Raw genomic sequence first — 16,344 nt, 5'->3', positions numbered from 1 at the left:
GAACAAGTTCTTCACCCTAAGGGTAGTGGAACCCTGGAACAGGTTGCACAGGGAGGTTGCTGGGGCCCCGTTCCTGGAGATAGTGAAGGTGAGGCTTTACAGGGCTCTGGGCAACCTGATTTAGTTGAGGATGTCCTTGTGCTTGGTTTTGGCTCATCACCAATGCCCAGCTTTGTCCATGTCCTTTCTTGATTGTCTTGATGTGATCTCTCTGCAGCCCTTGGGACAGGCACCAGCCATGAGGATCCTGTACCTGCTCTTCCCCCTCCTGCTTCTGTTGGTGCAGGGTGCTGCAGGTAAGAGAAGAGGGCAGAAGGGATGAAGTGTGAACCCATAAGTGGGGTTTCCCTTCCCTTAGGAAGTGAGGAGATTTTTCAGGCTATGTAATATTTGTGAGGAACTGGCTGGGATGGCTCTGGGCAGTTGAGCAGCCACCATGGCATGTCCTGGACCTCACACTGATCTTTGCCCCCAGGAGCAGGCACTGCCACAGGTAATCAGACTTTTGACTGTGGAACTAAGGATGCTGGATTTAATGATGAGTCCATGGCTGATGGTCCATGGAGGCTGAGGTCCAGGGGCAGCACCAACCCCTCTAGGATCACATAAGTTTTGCATGGTGATTTCATGCTCACTGGTTTGGTGTTTTTGTTGTTCCCCTTCACTGTGCAGGATCCTCTCTGGCTCCAGGAAATAAGGAGGAATGTGAGCGAGAAAATGGCTACTGTGGGTTTCTGAAGTGCTCTTTCCCCTTTGTCATCAGTGGGAAATGTTCAAGGTTTTTCTTTTGTTGCAAAAAGTAAGTTTGGGAAGCAGAAAAGTCACTGTGCTGGCAGAAGGAATTGCTGCTGTGTTTAAAACCCCCTACTAGCTAATTGCTCCCATCTATACATGCCTGAAGGCAGAGGCCAGAAGATGCTTGGACCTGAGGAGCCCAAAACTGAATGCATTCCTCAGGATGAGGTCTCACCAGGGCAGAGCAGAGGGGGAGGAGAACCTCCCTCCACCTGCTGGCCACACTCTGCTTCATACACTCTTCAGGATGTGATCCTCTTCTTGATGTATCTGGAAAGATTTGGGGTCAGGGATGCCAACACTGAGACAACCTGAGTCCTAGCTGTCTGCATTCAGGGCAGGATCACCTCCAAGGAGCCAGACACTCTTGCACCATAGATTTGCTTGGGATAGCAGCAGGAGGAGAGTGAAGGGAAGGGCTTGGGAAGTTACAACAGGTGACATGTTTCTCTGCTTTCTTCACACAGTGCTTGGGGTTGAGAGCTTGAACCATGTGAGCAGGACATCCCTTTTGCTTCTGGCTCCTGCAAGCTTCTCCTGATGTCCTCTACCGTCCTTGCCTCTGCCATGGCCAGGTGGTGTGCCAGCTGGAGTAGAAGCTCTGCTGCTGCTGGGTGCTCCTGGGCTGGGGACATCCCATGCTGGGCCTGGTGTGGCTGGGGCAGAAGCTGCTCTTCCTGGCTTGAATAAAGACAAGCAGTTTGGCATTACTGCACGGGGGATGTGTGGCCATTTCTTTGGGACAGAGGATGTGTTGTTCTTGTGGCTCTGCAGGTGGGAGTCAGCTGGTGCTAGGAGAAGTGCTTGGGGATGCTGGGGGTCACCTCTGTGGCTGACCCTGGGGATGCTCTTTCCCCCTGGCAGTGTGATGAGGACACCAAGCCTGACAGTCCCTGTAGGGCAAGGCTGTTTGCTGAGGGTGGCATGGAGCTTCTTTGGGGCTGCTTCCTCCTGCTTCTGTGGGTGGTGAGTGTCCCTTGTCCTCAGCAGCCGCAGCCTGTCCCCGCGGGGTGCTGTGTCCCTCGGGTGGGCATGCACAGTTGCCCACTCAGTGTCCTGAAGGCACAAAAAGCCTCAAAAATGCTCTGAAGCAGAGAGTGGGGCAGGAGCCAGCAGGACTGCTTTTCAGGAAAGTGCCCTGGTTGCCCAGGCTTGTCTGAACATGGCCTGGGGTCCAAGTGGGCCAGGGGGGTGTGCCTTTGGCCACCTTTGGAGGTAACTCATGCTGGAGGTTACAGGGTCAGGTTTGTATCGCTCAATCTTTGTTGTCACTGGCCAGCATGGTCTCAGGAAATCCATAAATACCAGCCCAAAGAGCCAGTGCCTTGCCTTGCAATGGTCCAAACTCTGGGGGAAGTCAGAAGCCTTGCTTGGAATCTGAGCTGTGCTTCAGTTTCCCCAGACACACTGCAAGACCCCTACTGTAAGGGCTGTAAAGCCCAGGAGCAGGCAGACATGTCCATGGGCAGACAGATGTGTCTTGCCAGGCTGAGAGATGAAGCCCAGGAGGAGCTGAAAGTCCCTGGGACAGTTTTGCTTTATTGGAGGAAGCAAGAAGCACTGCTGCAAAGGTTGCAGCTGAAGAAGCTCTCCAAAGAGGCAAAGCTCCAAAGCCGACAAGCCCTGTAAGCCCTGGCAGCCAGCTCTGTGCTACAAAGCTTTCAGTTACAAAGACTTTGGAGGGGAATAGAGGAATGGAATGGAATGGAATGGAATGGAATGGAATGGAATGGAATGGAATGGAATGGAATGGAATGGAATGGAATGGAATGGAATGGAACAGAATAGAATTAACTAGATTGGAAAAGACCTTTGTGATCATCAAGTCCAACCTATCACCCAACACCATCTTATCAACTAAACCATGGCACCAAGTGTCCCATCCAGTCTCCTCCTAAAACCTCCGGTGATGGTGACTCCACCACCTCCCTGGGCAGCACATTCCAATGGCCAATCTCTTTTTTCTATGAAGAACTTCTTCCTAACATACAACCTATACCTCCCCTGGCACAGCTTTAGACTGTGTCCTCTTGTTCTCGTGCTGGTTGCTTGGGAGAAGAGACCAACCCCCACCTGGCTACAACCTCCCTTCAGGGAATTGTAGACAGCAAGAAGGTCTCCCCAGAGCCTCTTCTTCTCCAGGCTAAGCAACCCCAGCACCCTGAGCCTCTCCTCACAGGGCTCTGCTCCAAACCCCTCCCCAGCTTTGTTGCCCTTCTCTGGACACCTTCCAGCAACTCAACATCTTTCCTAAACTGAGGATCCCTGAGCTGGACACAAGACTCAAGGTGTGGCCTAACCAGTGCTGAGTACAGGGCAGAATGACCTCCCTGCTCCTGCTGGCCACACTATTCCTGATGCAGGCCAGGATGCCATTGGCCTTCTTGGCCACCTGGGCACACTGGTTGGTCATGTTCAACACATCACACTCAAGGTGATTATGAGAGAGGAAGAGACAAAGAAGGACTCCCTTTTTTGCCTCTGACTGGGCTGGGGCTGTTGCCTGCCCCAGGCAGCTGCTTTCTCCATCCCAAAGCTGTTTCAGCCATCCAGCACTGCTCCTGGCCCTGCTGTGCAGCTGGGTGTCACAAGAGCTGTTGCATGAGGATGATAACGGTGCAGATTGCAACAGCCCCCAGGACCCTCCTCAGCCTCTCCTGTTGCCTCAGAGAGGAGCAAGATGCAAGTCCTCCAGCTCCATGCAGATGGAGCACTTTCTCATTGGCCAAGGAGCTATAGGGCTGGTGGGAGTAAGTGCATGTCCCACCCACAGGAAACCTTGTAAAACCAGGGGGCTTTGGGCAAAGGGACCCTCAGGCTTCTGGCTGCAGCTGATTCCTGCCTGGATTGCTACAGCCTGCTGCTGCCTTGCTGCACTCTGAGCCAAGGCTGGGAAAGTGCAGAAGTAAGTTCTCTTGCCTTCTAATCTGAATGTCACTGGGTGGTGTTCTGAGCAAAAGAGCAGTAAGTAGAGAGGAATCCTCCAGTCTGGGTTGTAAGGAAACTATCTGGACGAGCTGAGAAGAAGGCAAAGAGTCTTCTGAGTCAACAAGACTTGAAGGAGGCTTACAAGAAGGATGGAGAGAGACTGTTTACAAGGGCCTGAGGTGATAGGACAAGGGGCAATGGCTTCACACTAGAGAGGAGCAGATTTAGATTGGCTGTTAGGAACAAGTTCTTCACCCTAAGGGTAGTGGAACCCTGGAACAGGTTGCACAGGGAGGTTGCTGGGGCCCTGTTCCTGGAGATAGTGAAGGTGAGGCTTTACAGGGCTCTGGGCAACCTGATTTAGTTGAGGATGTCCTTGTGCTTGGTTTTGGCTCATCACCTATGCCCAGCTTTGTCCATGTCCTTTCTTGATTGTCTTGATGTGATCTCTCTGCAGCCCTTGGGACAGGCACCAGCCATGAGGATCCTGTACCTGCTCTTCCCCCTCCTGCTTCTGTTGGTGCAGGGTGCTGCAGGTAAGAGAAGAGGGCGGAAGGGATGAAGTGTGAACCCATAAGTGGGGTTTCCCTTCCCTTAGGAAGTGAGGAGATTTTTCAGGCTATGTAATATTTGTGAGGAACTGGCTGGGATGGCTCTGGGCAGTTGAGCAGCCACCATGGCATGTCCTGGACCTCACACTGATCTTTGCCCCCAGGAGCAGGCACTGCCACAGGCAATCAGACTTTTGACTGTGGAACTAAGGATGCTGGATTTAATGATGAGTCCATGGGTGATGGTCCATGGAGGCTGAGGTCCAGGGGCAGCACTAACCCCTTTAAGATCACATAAGTTTTGCATGCTGATTTCATGCTCACTGTTTGGTTTTTCTGTTGTTCCCCTTCACTGTGCAGGATCCTCTCTGGCTCCAGGAAATACGAAAGAATGTCACCGAGCCAAAGGCTACTGTGGGTTTCTGAAGTGCTCTTTCCCCTTTGTCGTCAGTGGGAAATGTTCAAGGTTTTTCTTTTGTTGCAAAAGGTAAGTTTGAGAAGTAGAGATGTCACTGTGCTGGCAGAAGGAATTGCTGCTGTGTTTAAAACTCCCCACTAGCTAATGGCTCACATCTATACACGCCTGAAGGCAGAGGCCAGAAGATGCTTGGACCTGCTCTGAGTGGGGCTGAAGAAGCCCAAGGTCAGGCAGTGCCTCCTCACTCTCCTTCAGTCCCATAAGGCTCCTTCAGGCTTTGCAGAGGGCTCTTCCAAGCTGGGCTGTTTCAGTGAACAACTCAGAATCATAGAAGGTTCAGAGATTCACAGGATCACAGAATGTCAGGGGTTGGAATGGACTCAAAGAGATCATAGAATCCAATCACTCTGCCAGAGCAGGACCATATAATCTTGCTCAGGTCATACAGGAACACATGCAAATGGGACTTGAAAGTCTCCAGAGGAGACTCCACAACCTCTCTGGGCAGCCTGCTCCAGTGCTCTGTGACACTTACAGTAATGAAGTTCCCCCTGGTGTTGAGATGGAACCTCCTGTGCTGTAGCTTCCACCCATTGCTCCTTATCCTATCACAGGGAGCAAGTGAGCAGAGCCTGTCCCCTGGCTCCTGACCCCCAGCCCTCTGATATTCATAAACATTGATTAAATCCCCTCTCAGTCTTCTCTTTTCCAGACTAAAAAGCCTCAGGTCCCTCAGCCTCTCCTCAACAGGCAGTGCTCCAGTCCCCTAACCATCCTCACAGGCCTCTGCTGGACTGTCTCCAGCAGATCCAGAGGAGCACCTCTTGAGCTGGGGAGCCCAAAACTGAATGCACTCCTCAGGATGAGGCCTCACCAGGGCAGAGCAGAGGGGGAGGAGAACCTCCTTCCATCTGCTGGCCACACTCTGCTTCATACACTCTTAGAATAGAATACATAGAATACATAGAATAAACCATTTTGGAAGAGACCTTCAAGATCACCGCATCCAACCCATCAACCAATCCAACACCACCCAAACAACTAACCCACGGCACCAAGTACCCATCAAGTCTTCTCCTGAAAACCTCCAGTGATGGCGACTCCACCACCTCCCCAGGCAGCCCATTCCAATGTGCAATCACTCTTTCTGTATAGAACTTTTTCCTAACATCTAGCCTGAACCTCCCCTGGCGCAGCCTGAGACTGTGTCCTCTTGTTCTGGTACTGGCCGCCTGGGAGAAGAGACCAACATCCGTCTGTCTACAACCTCCCTTCAGGTAGTTGTAGAGAGTAATAAGGTCACCCCTGAGTCTCCACCTCTCCAGGCTAAGCAGGATCTTCAGGATGTGATCCTCTTCTTGATGTATCTGGAAAGATTTGGGGTCAGGGATGCCAACACTGAGACAACCTGAGTCCTAGCTGTCTGCATTCAGGGCAGGATCACCTCCAAGGAGCCAGACACTCTTGCACCATAGATTTGCTTGGGATAGCAGCAGGGCTGGAGGAGAGTGAAGGGAAGGGACTGGGAAGTTACAACAGGTGACATGTTTCTCTGCTTTCTTCACACAGCATTTGGGGTTGAGAGCTTGAACCATGTGAGCAGGACATCCCTTTTGCTTCTGGCTCCTGCAAGCTTCTCCTGATGTCCTCTACCGTCCTTGCCTCTGCCATGGCCAGGTGGTGTGCCAGCTGGAGTAGAAGCTCTGCTGCTGCTGGGTGCTCCTGGGCTGGGGACATCCCATGCTGGGCCTGGTGTGGCTGGGGCAGAAGCTGCTCTTCCTGGCTTGAATAAAGACAAGCAGTTTGGCATTACTGCACGGGGGATGTGTGGCCATTTCTTTGGGACAGAGGATGTGTTGTTCTTGTGGCTCTGCAGGTGGGAGTCAGCTGGTGCTAGGAGAAGTGCTTGGGGATGCTGGGGGTTACCTCTGTGGCTGACCCTGGGGATGCTCTTTCCCCCTGGCAGTGTGATGAGGACACCAAGCCTGACAGTCCCTGTAGGGCAAGGCTGTTTGCTGAGGGTGGCATGGAGCTTCTTTGGGGCTGCTTCCTCCTGCTTCTGTGGGTGGTGAGTGTCCCTTGTCCTCAGCAGCCGCAGCCTGTCCCCGCGGGGTGCTGTGTCCCTCGGGTGGGCATGCACAGTTGCCCACTCAGTGTCCTGAAGGCACAAAAAGCCTCAAAAATGCTCTGAAGCAGAGAGTGGGGCAGGAGCCAGCAGGTCTGCTTTTCAGGAAAGTGCCCTGGTTGCCCAGGCTTGTCTGAACATGGCCTGGGGTCCAAGTGGGCCAGGGGGGTGTGCCTTTGGCCACCTTTGGAGGTAACTCATGCTGGAGGTTACAGGGTCAGGTTTGTATCGCTCAATCTTTGTTGTCACTGGCCAGCATGGTCTCAGGAATTCCATAAATACCAGCCCAAAGAGCCAGTGCCTTGCCTTGCAATGGTCCAAACTCTGGGGGAAGTCAGAAGCCTTGCTTGGAATCTGAGCTGTGCTTCAGTTTCCCCAGACACACTGCAAGACCCCTACTGTAAGGGCTGTAAAGCCCAGGAGCAGGCAGACATGTCCATGGGCAGACAGATGTGTCTTGCCAGGCTGAGAGACGAAGCCCAGGAGGAGCTGAGAGTCCCTGGGACAGTTTTGCTTTATTGGAGGAAGCAAGAAGCACTGCTGCAAAGGTTGCAGCTGAAGAAGCTCTCCAAAGAGGCAAAGCTCCAAAGCCGACAAGCCCTGTAAGCCCTGGCAGCCAGCTCTGTGCTACAAAGCTTTCAGTTACAAAGCCTTTGGAGGTGAATAGAGGAATGGAATGGAATGGAATGGAATGGAATGGAATGGAATGGAATGGAATGGAATGGAATGGAATGGAATGGAATGGAATGGGATGGGATGGGATGGGATGGGATGGAATGGAATGGAATGGAATGGAATGGAATGGAATGGAATGGAATAGAATAGAATAGAATAGAATAGAATAGAATAGAATAGAATAGAATAGAATAGAATAGAATAGAATTAACTTGATTGCAAAAGACCTTTGTGATCATCAAGTCCAACCTATCACCCAACACCATCTCATCAACTACTCCATGGCACCAGGTGTCCCATCCTGCCTCTCCTTAACACTTCCAGTGTTGGTGACTCCACCACCTCCCTGGGCAGCACATTCCAATGGCCAATCTCTCTTTCTCTGAAGAACTTCGTCCTAACATACAACCTTTATCTCCCCTGGCACAGCCTGAGACTGTGTCCTCTTGTTCTGGTGCTGGTTCCTTGGGAGAAGAGACCAACCCCCACCTGGCTACAACCTCCCTTCAGGGAGCTGGAGAGAGCAAGAAGGTCTCCCCTGAGCCTCCTCTTCTTGAGGAGAAACAACCCCAGCACCCTGAGCCTCTCCTCACAGGGCTCTGCTCCAAACCCCTCCCCAGCTTTGTTGCCCTTCTCTGGACACCTTCCAGCAACTCAACATCTTTCCTAAACTGAGGATCCCTGAGCTGGACACAGGACTCAAGGTGTAGCCTAACCAGTGCTGAGTACAGGGCAGAATGACCTCCCTGCTCCTGCTGGCCACACTATTCCTGATGCAGGCCAGGATGCCATTGGCCTTCTTGGCCACCTGGGCACACTGGTTGGTCATGTTCAACACATCACACTCAAGGTGATTATGAGAGAGGAAGAGACAAAGAAGGACTCCCTTTTTTGCCTCTGACTGGGCTGGGGCTGTTGCCTGCCCCAGGCAGCTGCTTTCTCCATCCCAAAGCTGTTTCAGCCATCCAGCACTGCTCCTGGCCCTGCTGTGCAGCTGGGTGTCACAAGAGCTGTTGCATGAGGATGATAACGGTGCAGATTGCAACAGCCCCCAGGACCCTCCTCAGCCTCTCCTGTTGCCTCAGAGAGGAGCAAGATGCAAGTCCTCCAGCTCCATGCAGATGGAGCACTTTCTCATTGGCCAAGGAGCTATAGGGCTGGTGGGAGTAAGTGCATGTCCCACCCACAGGAAACCTTGTAAAACCAGGGGGCTTTGGGCAAAGGGACCCTCAGGCTTCTGGCTGCAGCTGATTCCTGCCTGGATTGCTACAGCCTGCTGCTGCCTTGCTGCACTCTGAGCCAAGGCTGGGAAAGTGCAGAAGTAAGTTCTCTTGCCTTCTAATCTGAATGTCACTGGGTGGTGTTCTGAGCAAAAGAGCAGTAAGTAGAGAGGAATCCTCCAGTCTGGGTTGTAAGGAAACTATCTGGATGAGCTGAGAAGAAGGCAAAGATTCTTCTGAGTCAGCAAGACTTAGTCAGGCTGGAGAGCTGGGCAGGGGGAACTTCATGAAGTTCAACAAGGGCAAGGGTAGAGTCTTGCACCTGGGAAAGAACAACCCCAGGGAAGAGCACAGGTTGAGGTCTGACCTGTTGGAGAGCAGTGAAGGGGAGAAGGCCCTAGGGGAACATGAGGGAAAAGTTTTGCATTGTGAGGATGATGGAACAGTGGAACAGGCTGCCCAGGGTGGGATTGTGGAGTCTCTCTCTCTGGAGATACTCAAGACCTGTCTGGATGCATTCCTGTGTGGTCTGGCACAGGCGATCCTGCACTAGCAGGAGGTTGGACTGGATCATTAGGTCTCCAGAGAAACCTAATAGCTGCCTTCCAGTGCTTGAAGAAGGCTTACAAGAAGGATGGAAAGAGGCTGTTTACAAGGGCCTGAGGTGATAGGACAAGGGGCAATGGCTTCACACTAGAGCAGAGCAGATTTAGATTGGCTGTTAGGAACAAGTTCTTCACCCTAAGGGTAGTGGACCCCTGGAACAGGTTGCACAGGGAGGTTGCTGGGGCCCCGTTCCTGGAGATAGTGAAGGTGAGGCTTTACAGGGCTCTGGGCAACCTGATTTAGTTGAGGATGTCCTTGTGCTTGGTTTTGGCTCATCACCAATGCCCAGCTTTGTCCATGTCCTTTCTTGATTGTCTTGATGTGATCTCTCTGCAGCCCTTGGGACAGGCACCAGCCATGAGGATCCTGTACCTGCTCTTCCCCCTCCTGCTTCTGTTGGTGCAGGGTGCTGCAGGTAAGAGAAGAGGGCGGAAGGGATGAAGTGTGAACCCATAAGTGGGGTTTCCCTTCCCTTAGGAAGTGAGGAGATTTTTCAGGCTATGTAATATTTGTGAGGAACTGGCTGGGATGGCTCTGGGCAGTTGAGCAGCCACCATGGCATGTCCTGGACCTCACACTGATCTTTGCCCCCAGGAGCAGGCACTGCCACAGGCAATCAGACTTTTGACTGTGGAACTAAGGATGCTGGATTTAATGATGAGTCCATGGTGGAGGCTGAGATCCAGGAGCAGCACCAGCCCCTCTAGAACCACTCACATTTTGCATAGTTATTTCATGCTCACTGGTTTGGTGTTTTTGATGACCTCCTTCTCTGTGCAGGTTCCTTGCGGGGTCCGAAGAATGAGCGACAATGTAAGCGAGCAAACGGCTTCTGTGCGCTTCTGAGTTGCCCTTCTGGCTCCACCATCACTGGGAAATGTTCAACGCTTTACTTTTGTTGCAAAATGTAAGTTTGGGAAGTAGAGACGTCACTGTGCTGGCAGAAGGAATTGCTGCTGTGTTGAAAACTCCCCACTAGCTAATGGCTCACATCTATACACGCCTGAAGGCAGAGGCCAGAAGATGCTTGGACCTGCTCTGAGTGGGGCTGAAGAAGCCCAAGGTCAGGCAGTGCCTCCTCATTCTCCTTCAGTCCCATAAGGCTCCTTCAGGCTTTGCAGAGGGCTCTTCTAAGCTAGGCTGTTTCAGTGAACAATATAGAACCATAGAAGGTTCACAGAATCACAGGATCACACAATGTCAGGGGTTGGAATGGACCCAAAAAGATCATTGAGTCCAATCCCTTGACAGAACAGGACCATACAATCTAGCTCAGATCACACAGGAACACATCCAAATGGGTCTTGAAAGTCACCAGAGAAGGAGACTCCACATCCCCTCTGGGCAGCCTGCTCCAGTGCTCTGTGACACTTAGAGTAATGAAGTTCCCCCTGGTGTTGAGATGGAACCTCCTGTGCTGTAGCTTCCACCCATTGCTCCTTATCCTATCACAGGGAGCAAGTGAGCAGAGCCTGTCCCCTGCCTCCTGACCCCCAGCCCTCTGATATTCATAAACATTGATTAAATCCCCTCTCAGTTTTCTCTTTTCCAGACTAAAAAGCCCCAGGTCCCTCAGCCTCTCCTCAACAGGCAGTGCTCCAGTCCCCTAACCATCCTCATAGGCCTCTGCTGGACTGTCTCCAGCAGATCCAGAGGAGCACCTCTTGAGCTGGGGAGCCCAAAACTGAATGCACTCCTCAGGATGAGGTCTCACCAGGGCAGAGCAGAGGGGGAGGAGAACCTCCTTCCATCTGCTGGCCACACTCTGCTTCATACACTCTTCAGGATGTGATCCTCTTCTTGATGTATCTGGACAGATTTGGGGTCAGGGATGCCAACACTGAGACAACCTGAGTCCTAGCTGTCTGCATTCAGGGCAGGATCACCTCCAAGGAGCCAGACACTCTTGCACCATAGATTTGCTTGGGATAGCAGCAGGAGGAGAGTGAAGGGAAGGGCTTGGGAAGTTACAACAGGTGACATGTTTCTCTGCTTTCTTCACACAGCACTTGGGGTTGAGAGATTCAGCTATGTGAGCAGAACATCCCTTTTGCTTCTGGCTCCTGCAAGCTTCTCCTGATGTCCTCTACCATCCCTGCCTCTGCCATGGCCAGGTGGTGTGCCAGCTGGAGTAGAAGCTCTGCTGCTGCTGGGTGCTCCTGGGCTGGGGACATCCCATGCTGGGCCTGGTGTGGCTGGGGCAGAAGCTGCTCTTCCTGGCTTGAATAAAGACAAGCAGTTTGGCATTACTGCACGGGGGATGTGTGGCCATTTCTTTGGGACAGAGGATGTGTTGTTCTTGTGGCTCTGCAGGTGGGAGTCAGCTGGTGCTAGGAGAAGTGCTTGGGGATGCTGGGGGGTCACCTCTGTGGCTGACCTTGGGGATGCTCTTTCCCCCTGGCAGTGTGATGAGCACACCAAGCCTAACAGTCCCTGTAGGGCAAGGCTGTTTGCTGAGGGTGGGATGGAGCTTCTTTGGGGCTGCTTCCTCCTGCTTCTGTGGGTGGTGAGTGTCCCTTGTCCTCAGCAGCCGTGGCCTGTCCCCATGTGGTGGTGTGTCCCTTGTCAGCTCACCCCAGAGCATATTGCTGTGCCCACATCAGCCAGGATCTTTCCTCACACCATCAGCCCTTGTCTGCTTCCCAGGCCCTGTACCCAGAGCAGCAGTTTCCCAATGACTTCTCAGAACCTTTTTCTTCACATTCATTTTTATACCATTTAACTTCACATTTATTCATCATGAGCACCCTTTATCTCAGCAGAGTGAAGCTGTTTCACTGTCCCATGGCCCCTTTACTGTTCAATATCTTTATTGATGATCTGGATGAGAGGATCGAGTCAGTCATCAGTAAATTTGCAGATGACACCAAGTTGGGAGCAGAGGTTGATCAATTAGAGCAGAGGGACCTTGACAGGCTGGACAGATGGGCAGAATCCAATGGCATGAGATTGAACACATCCAAGTGCCAGGTGTGTACTTTGGCCACAACAACCCCATGCAGAGCTACAGGCTGGGGTCAGAGTGGCTGGAGAGCAGCCAGGCAGAAAGGGACCTGGGGGTACTGTTTGACAGCCAGCTAAGCATGAGCCAGCAGTGTGCCCAGGTGGCCAAGAAGGCCAATGGCATCCTGGCCTGCATCAAGAATAGTGTGGCCAGCAGGAGCAGGGAGGTCATACTGCCCTGTACTCTGCACTGGTTAGGCCACACCTTGAGTCCTGTGTCCAGTTCTGGGCCCTTTAATTTAAGAAGGTCGTTGAGACTTGAATGTGCCCAGAGAAGGGCAACAAAGTTGGGGAGGGGTTTGGAGCACAGCCCTGTGAGGAGAAGCTGAGGGAGCTGGGATTGCTTAGCCTGGAGAAGAGGAGGCTCAGGGGAGACCTTATTGCTGTCTGCAACTCCCTGAAGGGAGGTTGTAGCCAGGAGGAGGTTGGTCTCTTCTCCCAGGCAACCAGCACGAGAACAAGAGGACGCAGTCTCAAGCTGTGCCAGGGGAGGTATAGGCTGGAGGCGAGGAGAAAGTTCTTCACAGAGAGTTGTGGGCCATTGTAATGTGCTGCCCAGGGAGGTGGTGGAGTCACCATCACTGGAACTGTTCAAGAGGGGACTGGACATGGCACTTGGTGCCATGGTTCAGTAGTCATGAGGTGTTGGGTGATAGGTTGGACTTGATGATCTTTGAGGTTTTTTCCAACCTGATCTATTCCATTCCATTCCATTCCATTCCATTCCATTCCATTCCATTCCTCTATTCACCTCCAAAGTCTTTGTAACTGAAAGCTTTGTAGCACAGAGCTGGCTGCCAGGGCTTACAGGGCTTGTCGGCTTTGGAGCTTTGCCTCTTTGGAGAGCTTCTTCAGCTGCAACCTTTGCAGCAGTGCTTCTTGCTTCCTCCAATAAAGCAAAACTGTCCCAGGGACTCTCAGCTCCTCCTGGGCTTCATCTCTCAGCCTGGCAAGACACATCTGTCTGCCCATGGACATGTCTGCCTGCTCCTGGGCTTTACAGCCCTTACAGCAGGGGTCTTGCAGTGTGTCTGGGGAAACTGAAGCACAGCTCAGATTCCAAGCAAGGCTTCTGACTTCCCCCAGAGTTTGGACCATTGCAAGGCAAGGCACTGGCTCTTTGGGCTGGTATTTATGGATTTCCTGAGACCATGCTGGCCAGTGACAACAAAGATTGAGAGATACAAACCTGACCCTGTAACCTCCAGCATGAGTTACCTCCAAAGGTGGCCAAAGGCACACCCCCCTGGCCCACTTGGACCCCAGGCCATGTTCAGACAAGCCTGAGCAACCAGGGCACTTTCCTGAAAAGCAGTCCTGCTGGCTCCTGCCCCACTCTCTGCTTCAGAGCATTTTTGAGGCTTTTTGTGCCTTCAGGACACTGAGTGGGCAACTGTGCATGCCCACCCGAGGGACACAGCACCCCGCGGGGACAGGCTGCGGCTGCTGAGGACAAGGGACACTCACCACCCACAGAAGCAGGAGGAAGCAGCCCCAAAGAAGCTCCATGCCACCCTCAGCAAACAGCCTTGCCCTACAGGGACTGTCAGGCTTGGTGTCCTCATCACACTGCCAGGGGGAAAGAGCATCCCCAGGGTCAGCCACAGAGGTGACCCCCAGCATCCCCAAGCACTTCTCCTAGCACCAGCTGACTCCCACCTGCAGAGCCACAAGAACAACACATCCTCTGTCCCAAAGAAATGGCCACACATCCCCCGTGCAGTAATGCCAAACTGCTTGTCTTTATTCAAGCCAGGAAGAGCAGCTTCTGCCCCAGCCACACCAGGCCCAGCATGGGATGTCCCCAGCCCAGGAGCACCCAGCAGCAGCAGAGCTTCTACTCCAGCTGGCACACCACCTGGCCATGGCAGAGGCAAGGACGGTAGAGGACATCAGGAGAAGGTTGCAGGAGCCAGAAGCAAAAGGGATGTCCTGCTCACATGGTTCAAGCTCTCAACCCCAAATGCTGTGTGAAGAAAGCACAGAAACATGTCACCTTCTATGATTCTATGTTGTTCACTGAAACAACCTACCTTGGAAGAGCCCTCTGCAAATCCTGAAGCAGCCTTATGGGACTGAAGGAGAGTGAGGAGGCACTGCCTGGAACAGTGAGGAGGCACTGCCTTGGGCTTCTTCAGCCCCACTCAGAGCAGGTCCAAGCATCTTCTGGCCTCTGCCTTCAGGCGTGTATAGATGTGAGCCATTGGCTAGTGGGGAGTTTTCAACACAGCAGCAATTCCTTCTGCCAGCATACTGACATTTCTGCTTCCCAAACTTACCTTTTGCAACAAACAAAGAGTGCTGAACATTCCCCTTTGATGACATAGGGGAAAGAGCACTTCAGATAGCCACAGTAGCCTTTGGCTCGGAGACATTCCTTCTTATTTCTGGGAGACCGCAAGGAACCTGCACAGAGAAGGAGGTCATCAAAAACACCAAACCAGTGAGCATGAAAGAACTATGCAAAATGTGAGTGGTTCTAGAGGGGTTAGTGCTGCCCCTGGACCTCAGCCTCCATGGACCATCAGTCATGGACTCATCATTAAATCCAGCATCCTTAGTTCCACAGTCAAAAGTCTGATTGCCTGTGGCAGTGCCTGCTCCTGGGGGCAAAGATCAGTGTGAGGTCCAGGACATGCCATGGTGGCTGCTCAACTGCCCAGAGCCATCCCAGCCAGTTCCTCACAAATATTACATAGCCTCTTCTCTTACCTGCAGCACCCTGCACCAACAGAAGCAGGAGGGGGAAGAGCAGGTACAGGATCCTCATGGCTGGTGCCTGCAGAGAGATCACATCAAGACAATCAAGAAAGGACATGGACCAAGCTGGGCATTGGTGATGAGCCAAAACCAAGCACAAGGACATCCTCAACTAAATCAGGTTGCCCAGAGCCCTGTAAAGCCTCACCTTCACTATCTCCAGGAACGGGGCCCCAGCAACCTCCCTGTGCAACCTGTTCCAGGGTTCCACTACCCTTAGGGTGAAGAACTTGTTCCTAACAGCCAATCTAAATCTGCTCCTCTCTAGTGTGAAGCCATTGCCCCTTGTCCTATCACCTCAGGCCCTTGTAAACAGTCTCTCTCCATCCTTCTTGTAAGCCTCCTTCAAGTCTTGTTGACTCAGAAGACTCTTTGCCTTCTTCTCAGCTCATCCAGATAGTTTCCTTACAACCCAGACTGGAGGATTCCTCTCTACTTACTGCTCTTTTGCTCAGAACACCACCCAGTGACATTCAGATTAGAAGGCAAGAGAACTTACTTCTGCACTTTCCCAGCCTTGGCTCAGAGTGCAGCAAGGCAGCAGCAGGCTGTAGCAATCCAGGCAGGAATCAGCTGCAGCCAGAAGCCTGAGGGTCCCTTTGCCCAAAGCCCCCTGGTTTTACAAGGTTTCCTGTGGGTGGGACATGCACTTACTCCCACCAGCCCTATAGCTCCTTGGCCAATGAGAAAGTGCTCCATCTGCATGGAGCTGGAGGACTTGCATCTTGCTCCTCTCTGAGGCAACAGGAGAGGCTGAGGAGGGTCCTGGGGGCTGTTGCAATCTGCACCGTTATCATCCTCATGCAACAGCTCTTGTGACACCCAGCTGCACAGCAGGGCCAGGAGCAGTGCTGGATGGCTGAAACAGCTTTGGGATGGAGAAAGCAGCTGCCTGGGGCAGGCAACAGCCCCAGCCCAGTCAGAGGCAAAAAAGGGAGTCCTTCTTTGTCTCTTCCTCTCTCATAATCAGCCTGCGTGTGATGTGTTGAACATGACCAACCAGTGTGCCCAGGTGGCCAAGAAGGCCAATGGCATGCTGGCCTGCATCAGGAATAGTGTGGCCAGCAGGAGCAGGGAGGTCATTCTGCCCTGTACTCAGCACTGGCTAGGCCACACCTTGAGTCCTGTGTCCAGCTCTGGGATCCTCAGTTTAGGAAAGATGTTGAGTTGCTGGAAGGTGCCCAGAGAAGGGCAACAAAGCTGGGGAGGGGTTTGGAGCAGAGCCCTGTGAGGAGAGGCTGAGGGAGCTGGGGTTGCTTAGCC

The 16,344-nt window shown here is 52.7% G+C and overlaps 2 protein-coding genes across 2 annotated transcripts; both read left to right on the top strand.

Annotated features, from left to right (window-relative positions):
* Positions 1-221: 221 nt before the first annotated feature.
* On the top strand, positions 222-803 carry LOC128899423 (ostricacin-2-like). The gene is made up of 2 exons (XM_054178194.1): positions 222-296; positions 673-803. The coding sequence occupies exons 1-2, from the start codon at positions 239-241 to the stop codon at positions 801-803; spliced, it is 189 nt and encodes a 62-aa protein (XP_054034169.1). The 5' UTR covers positions 222-238.
* Positions 804-9,658: 8,855 nt separating this feature from the next.
* LOC104303053 (gallinacin-1-like) lies at positions 9,659-11,337 on the top strand. The gene is made up of 3 exons (XM_009903628.2): positions 9,659-9,733; positions 10,099-10,225; positions 11,325-11,337. The coding sequence occupies exons 1-3, from the start codon at positions 9,676-9,678 to the stop codon at positions 11,335-11,337; spliced, it is 198 nt and encodes a 65-aa protein (XP_009901930.2). The 5' UTR covers positions 9,659-9,675.
* The last annotated feature ends 5,007 nt before the right edge of the window (positions 11,338-16,344 follow it).

The sequence above is a fragment of the Dryobates pubescens genome, chromosome 3, assembly GCF_014839835.1.
Source record: "Dryobates pubescens isolate bDryPub1 chromosome 3, bDryPub1.pri, whole genome shotgun sequence".
Taxonomy (NCBI): domain Eukaryota; kingdom Metazoa; phylum Chordata; class Aves; order Piciformes; family Picidae; genus Dryobates; species Dryobates pubescens.
This window is presented reverse-complemented; position numbering and strand designations above follow the sequence as displayed.

Bases quoted from the DNA above. Each gene is read 5' to 3' on its own strand.
- LOC128899423 (XM_054178194.1), top strand. From the start codon at position 239: ATGAGGATCCTGTACCTGCTCTTCCCCCTCCTGCTTCTGTTGGTGCAG. The intron at 297-672 runs GTAAGAGAAGAG...TTCACTGTGCAG, and splicing joins GTTGGTGCAGGGTGCTGCAG to GATCCTCTCTGGCTCCAGGA.
- LOC104303053 (XM_009903628.2), top strand. From the start codon at position 9,676: ATGAGGATCCTGTACCTGCTCTTCCCCCTCCTGCTTCTGTTGGTGCAG. The intron at 9,734-10,098 runs GTAAGAGAAGAG...TTCTCTGTGCAG, and splicing joins GTTGGTGCAGGGTGCTGCAG to GTTCCTTGCGGGGTCCGAAG.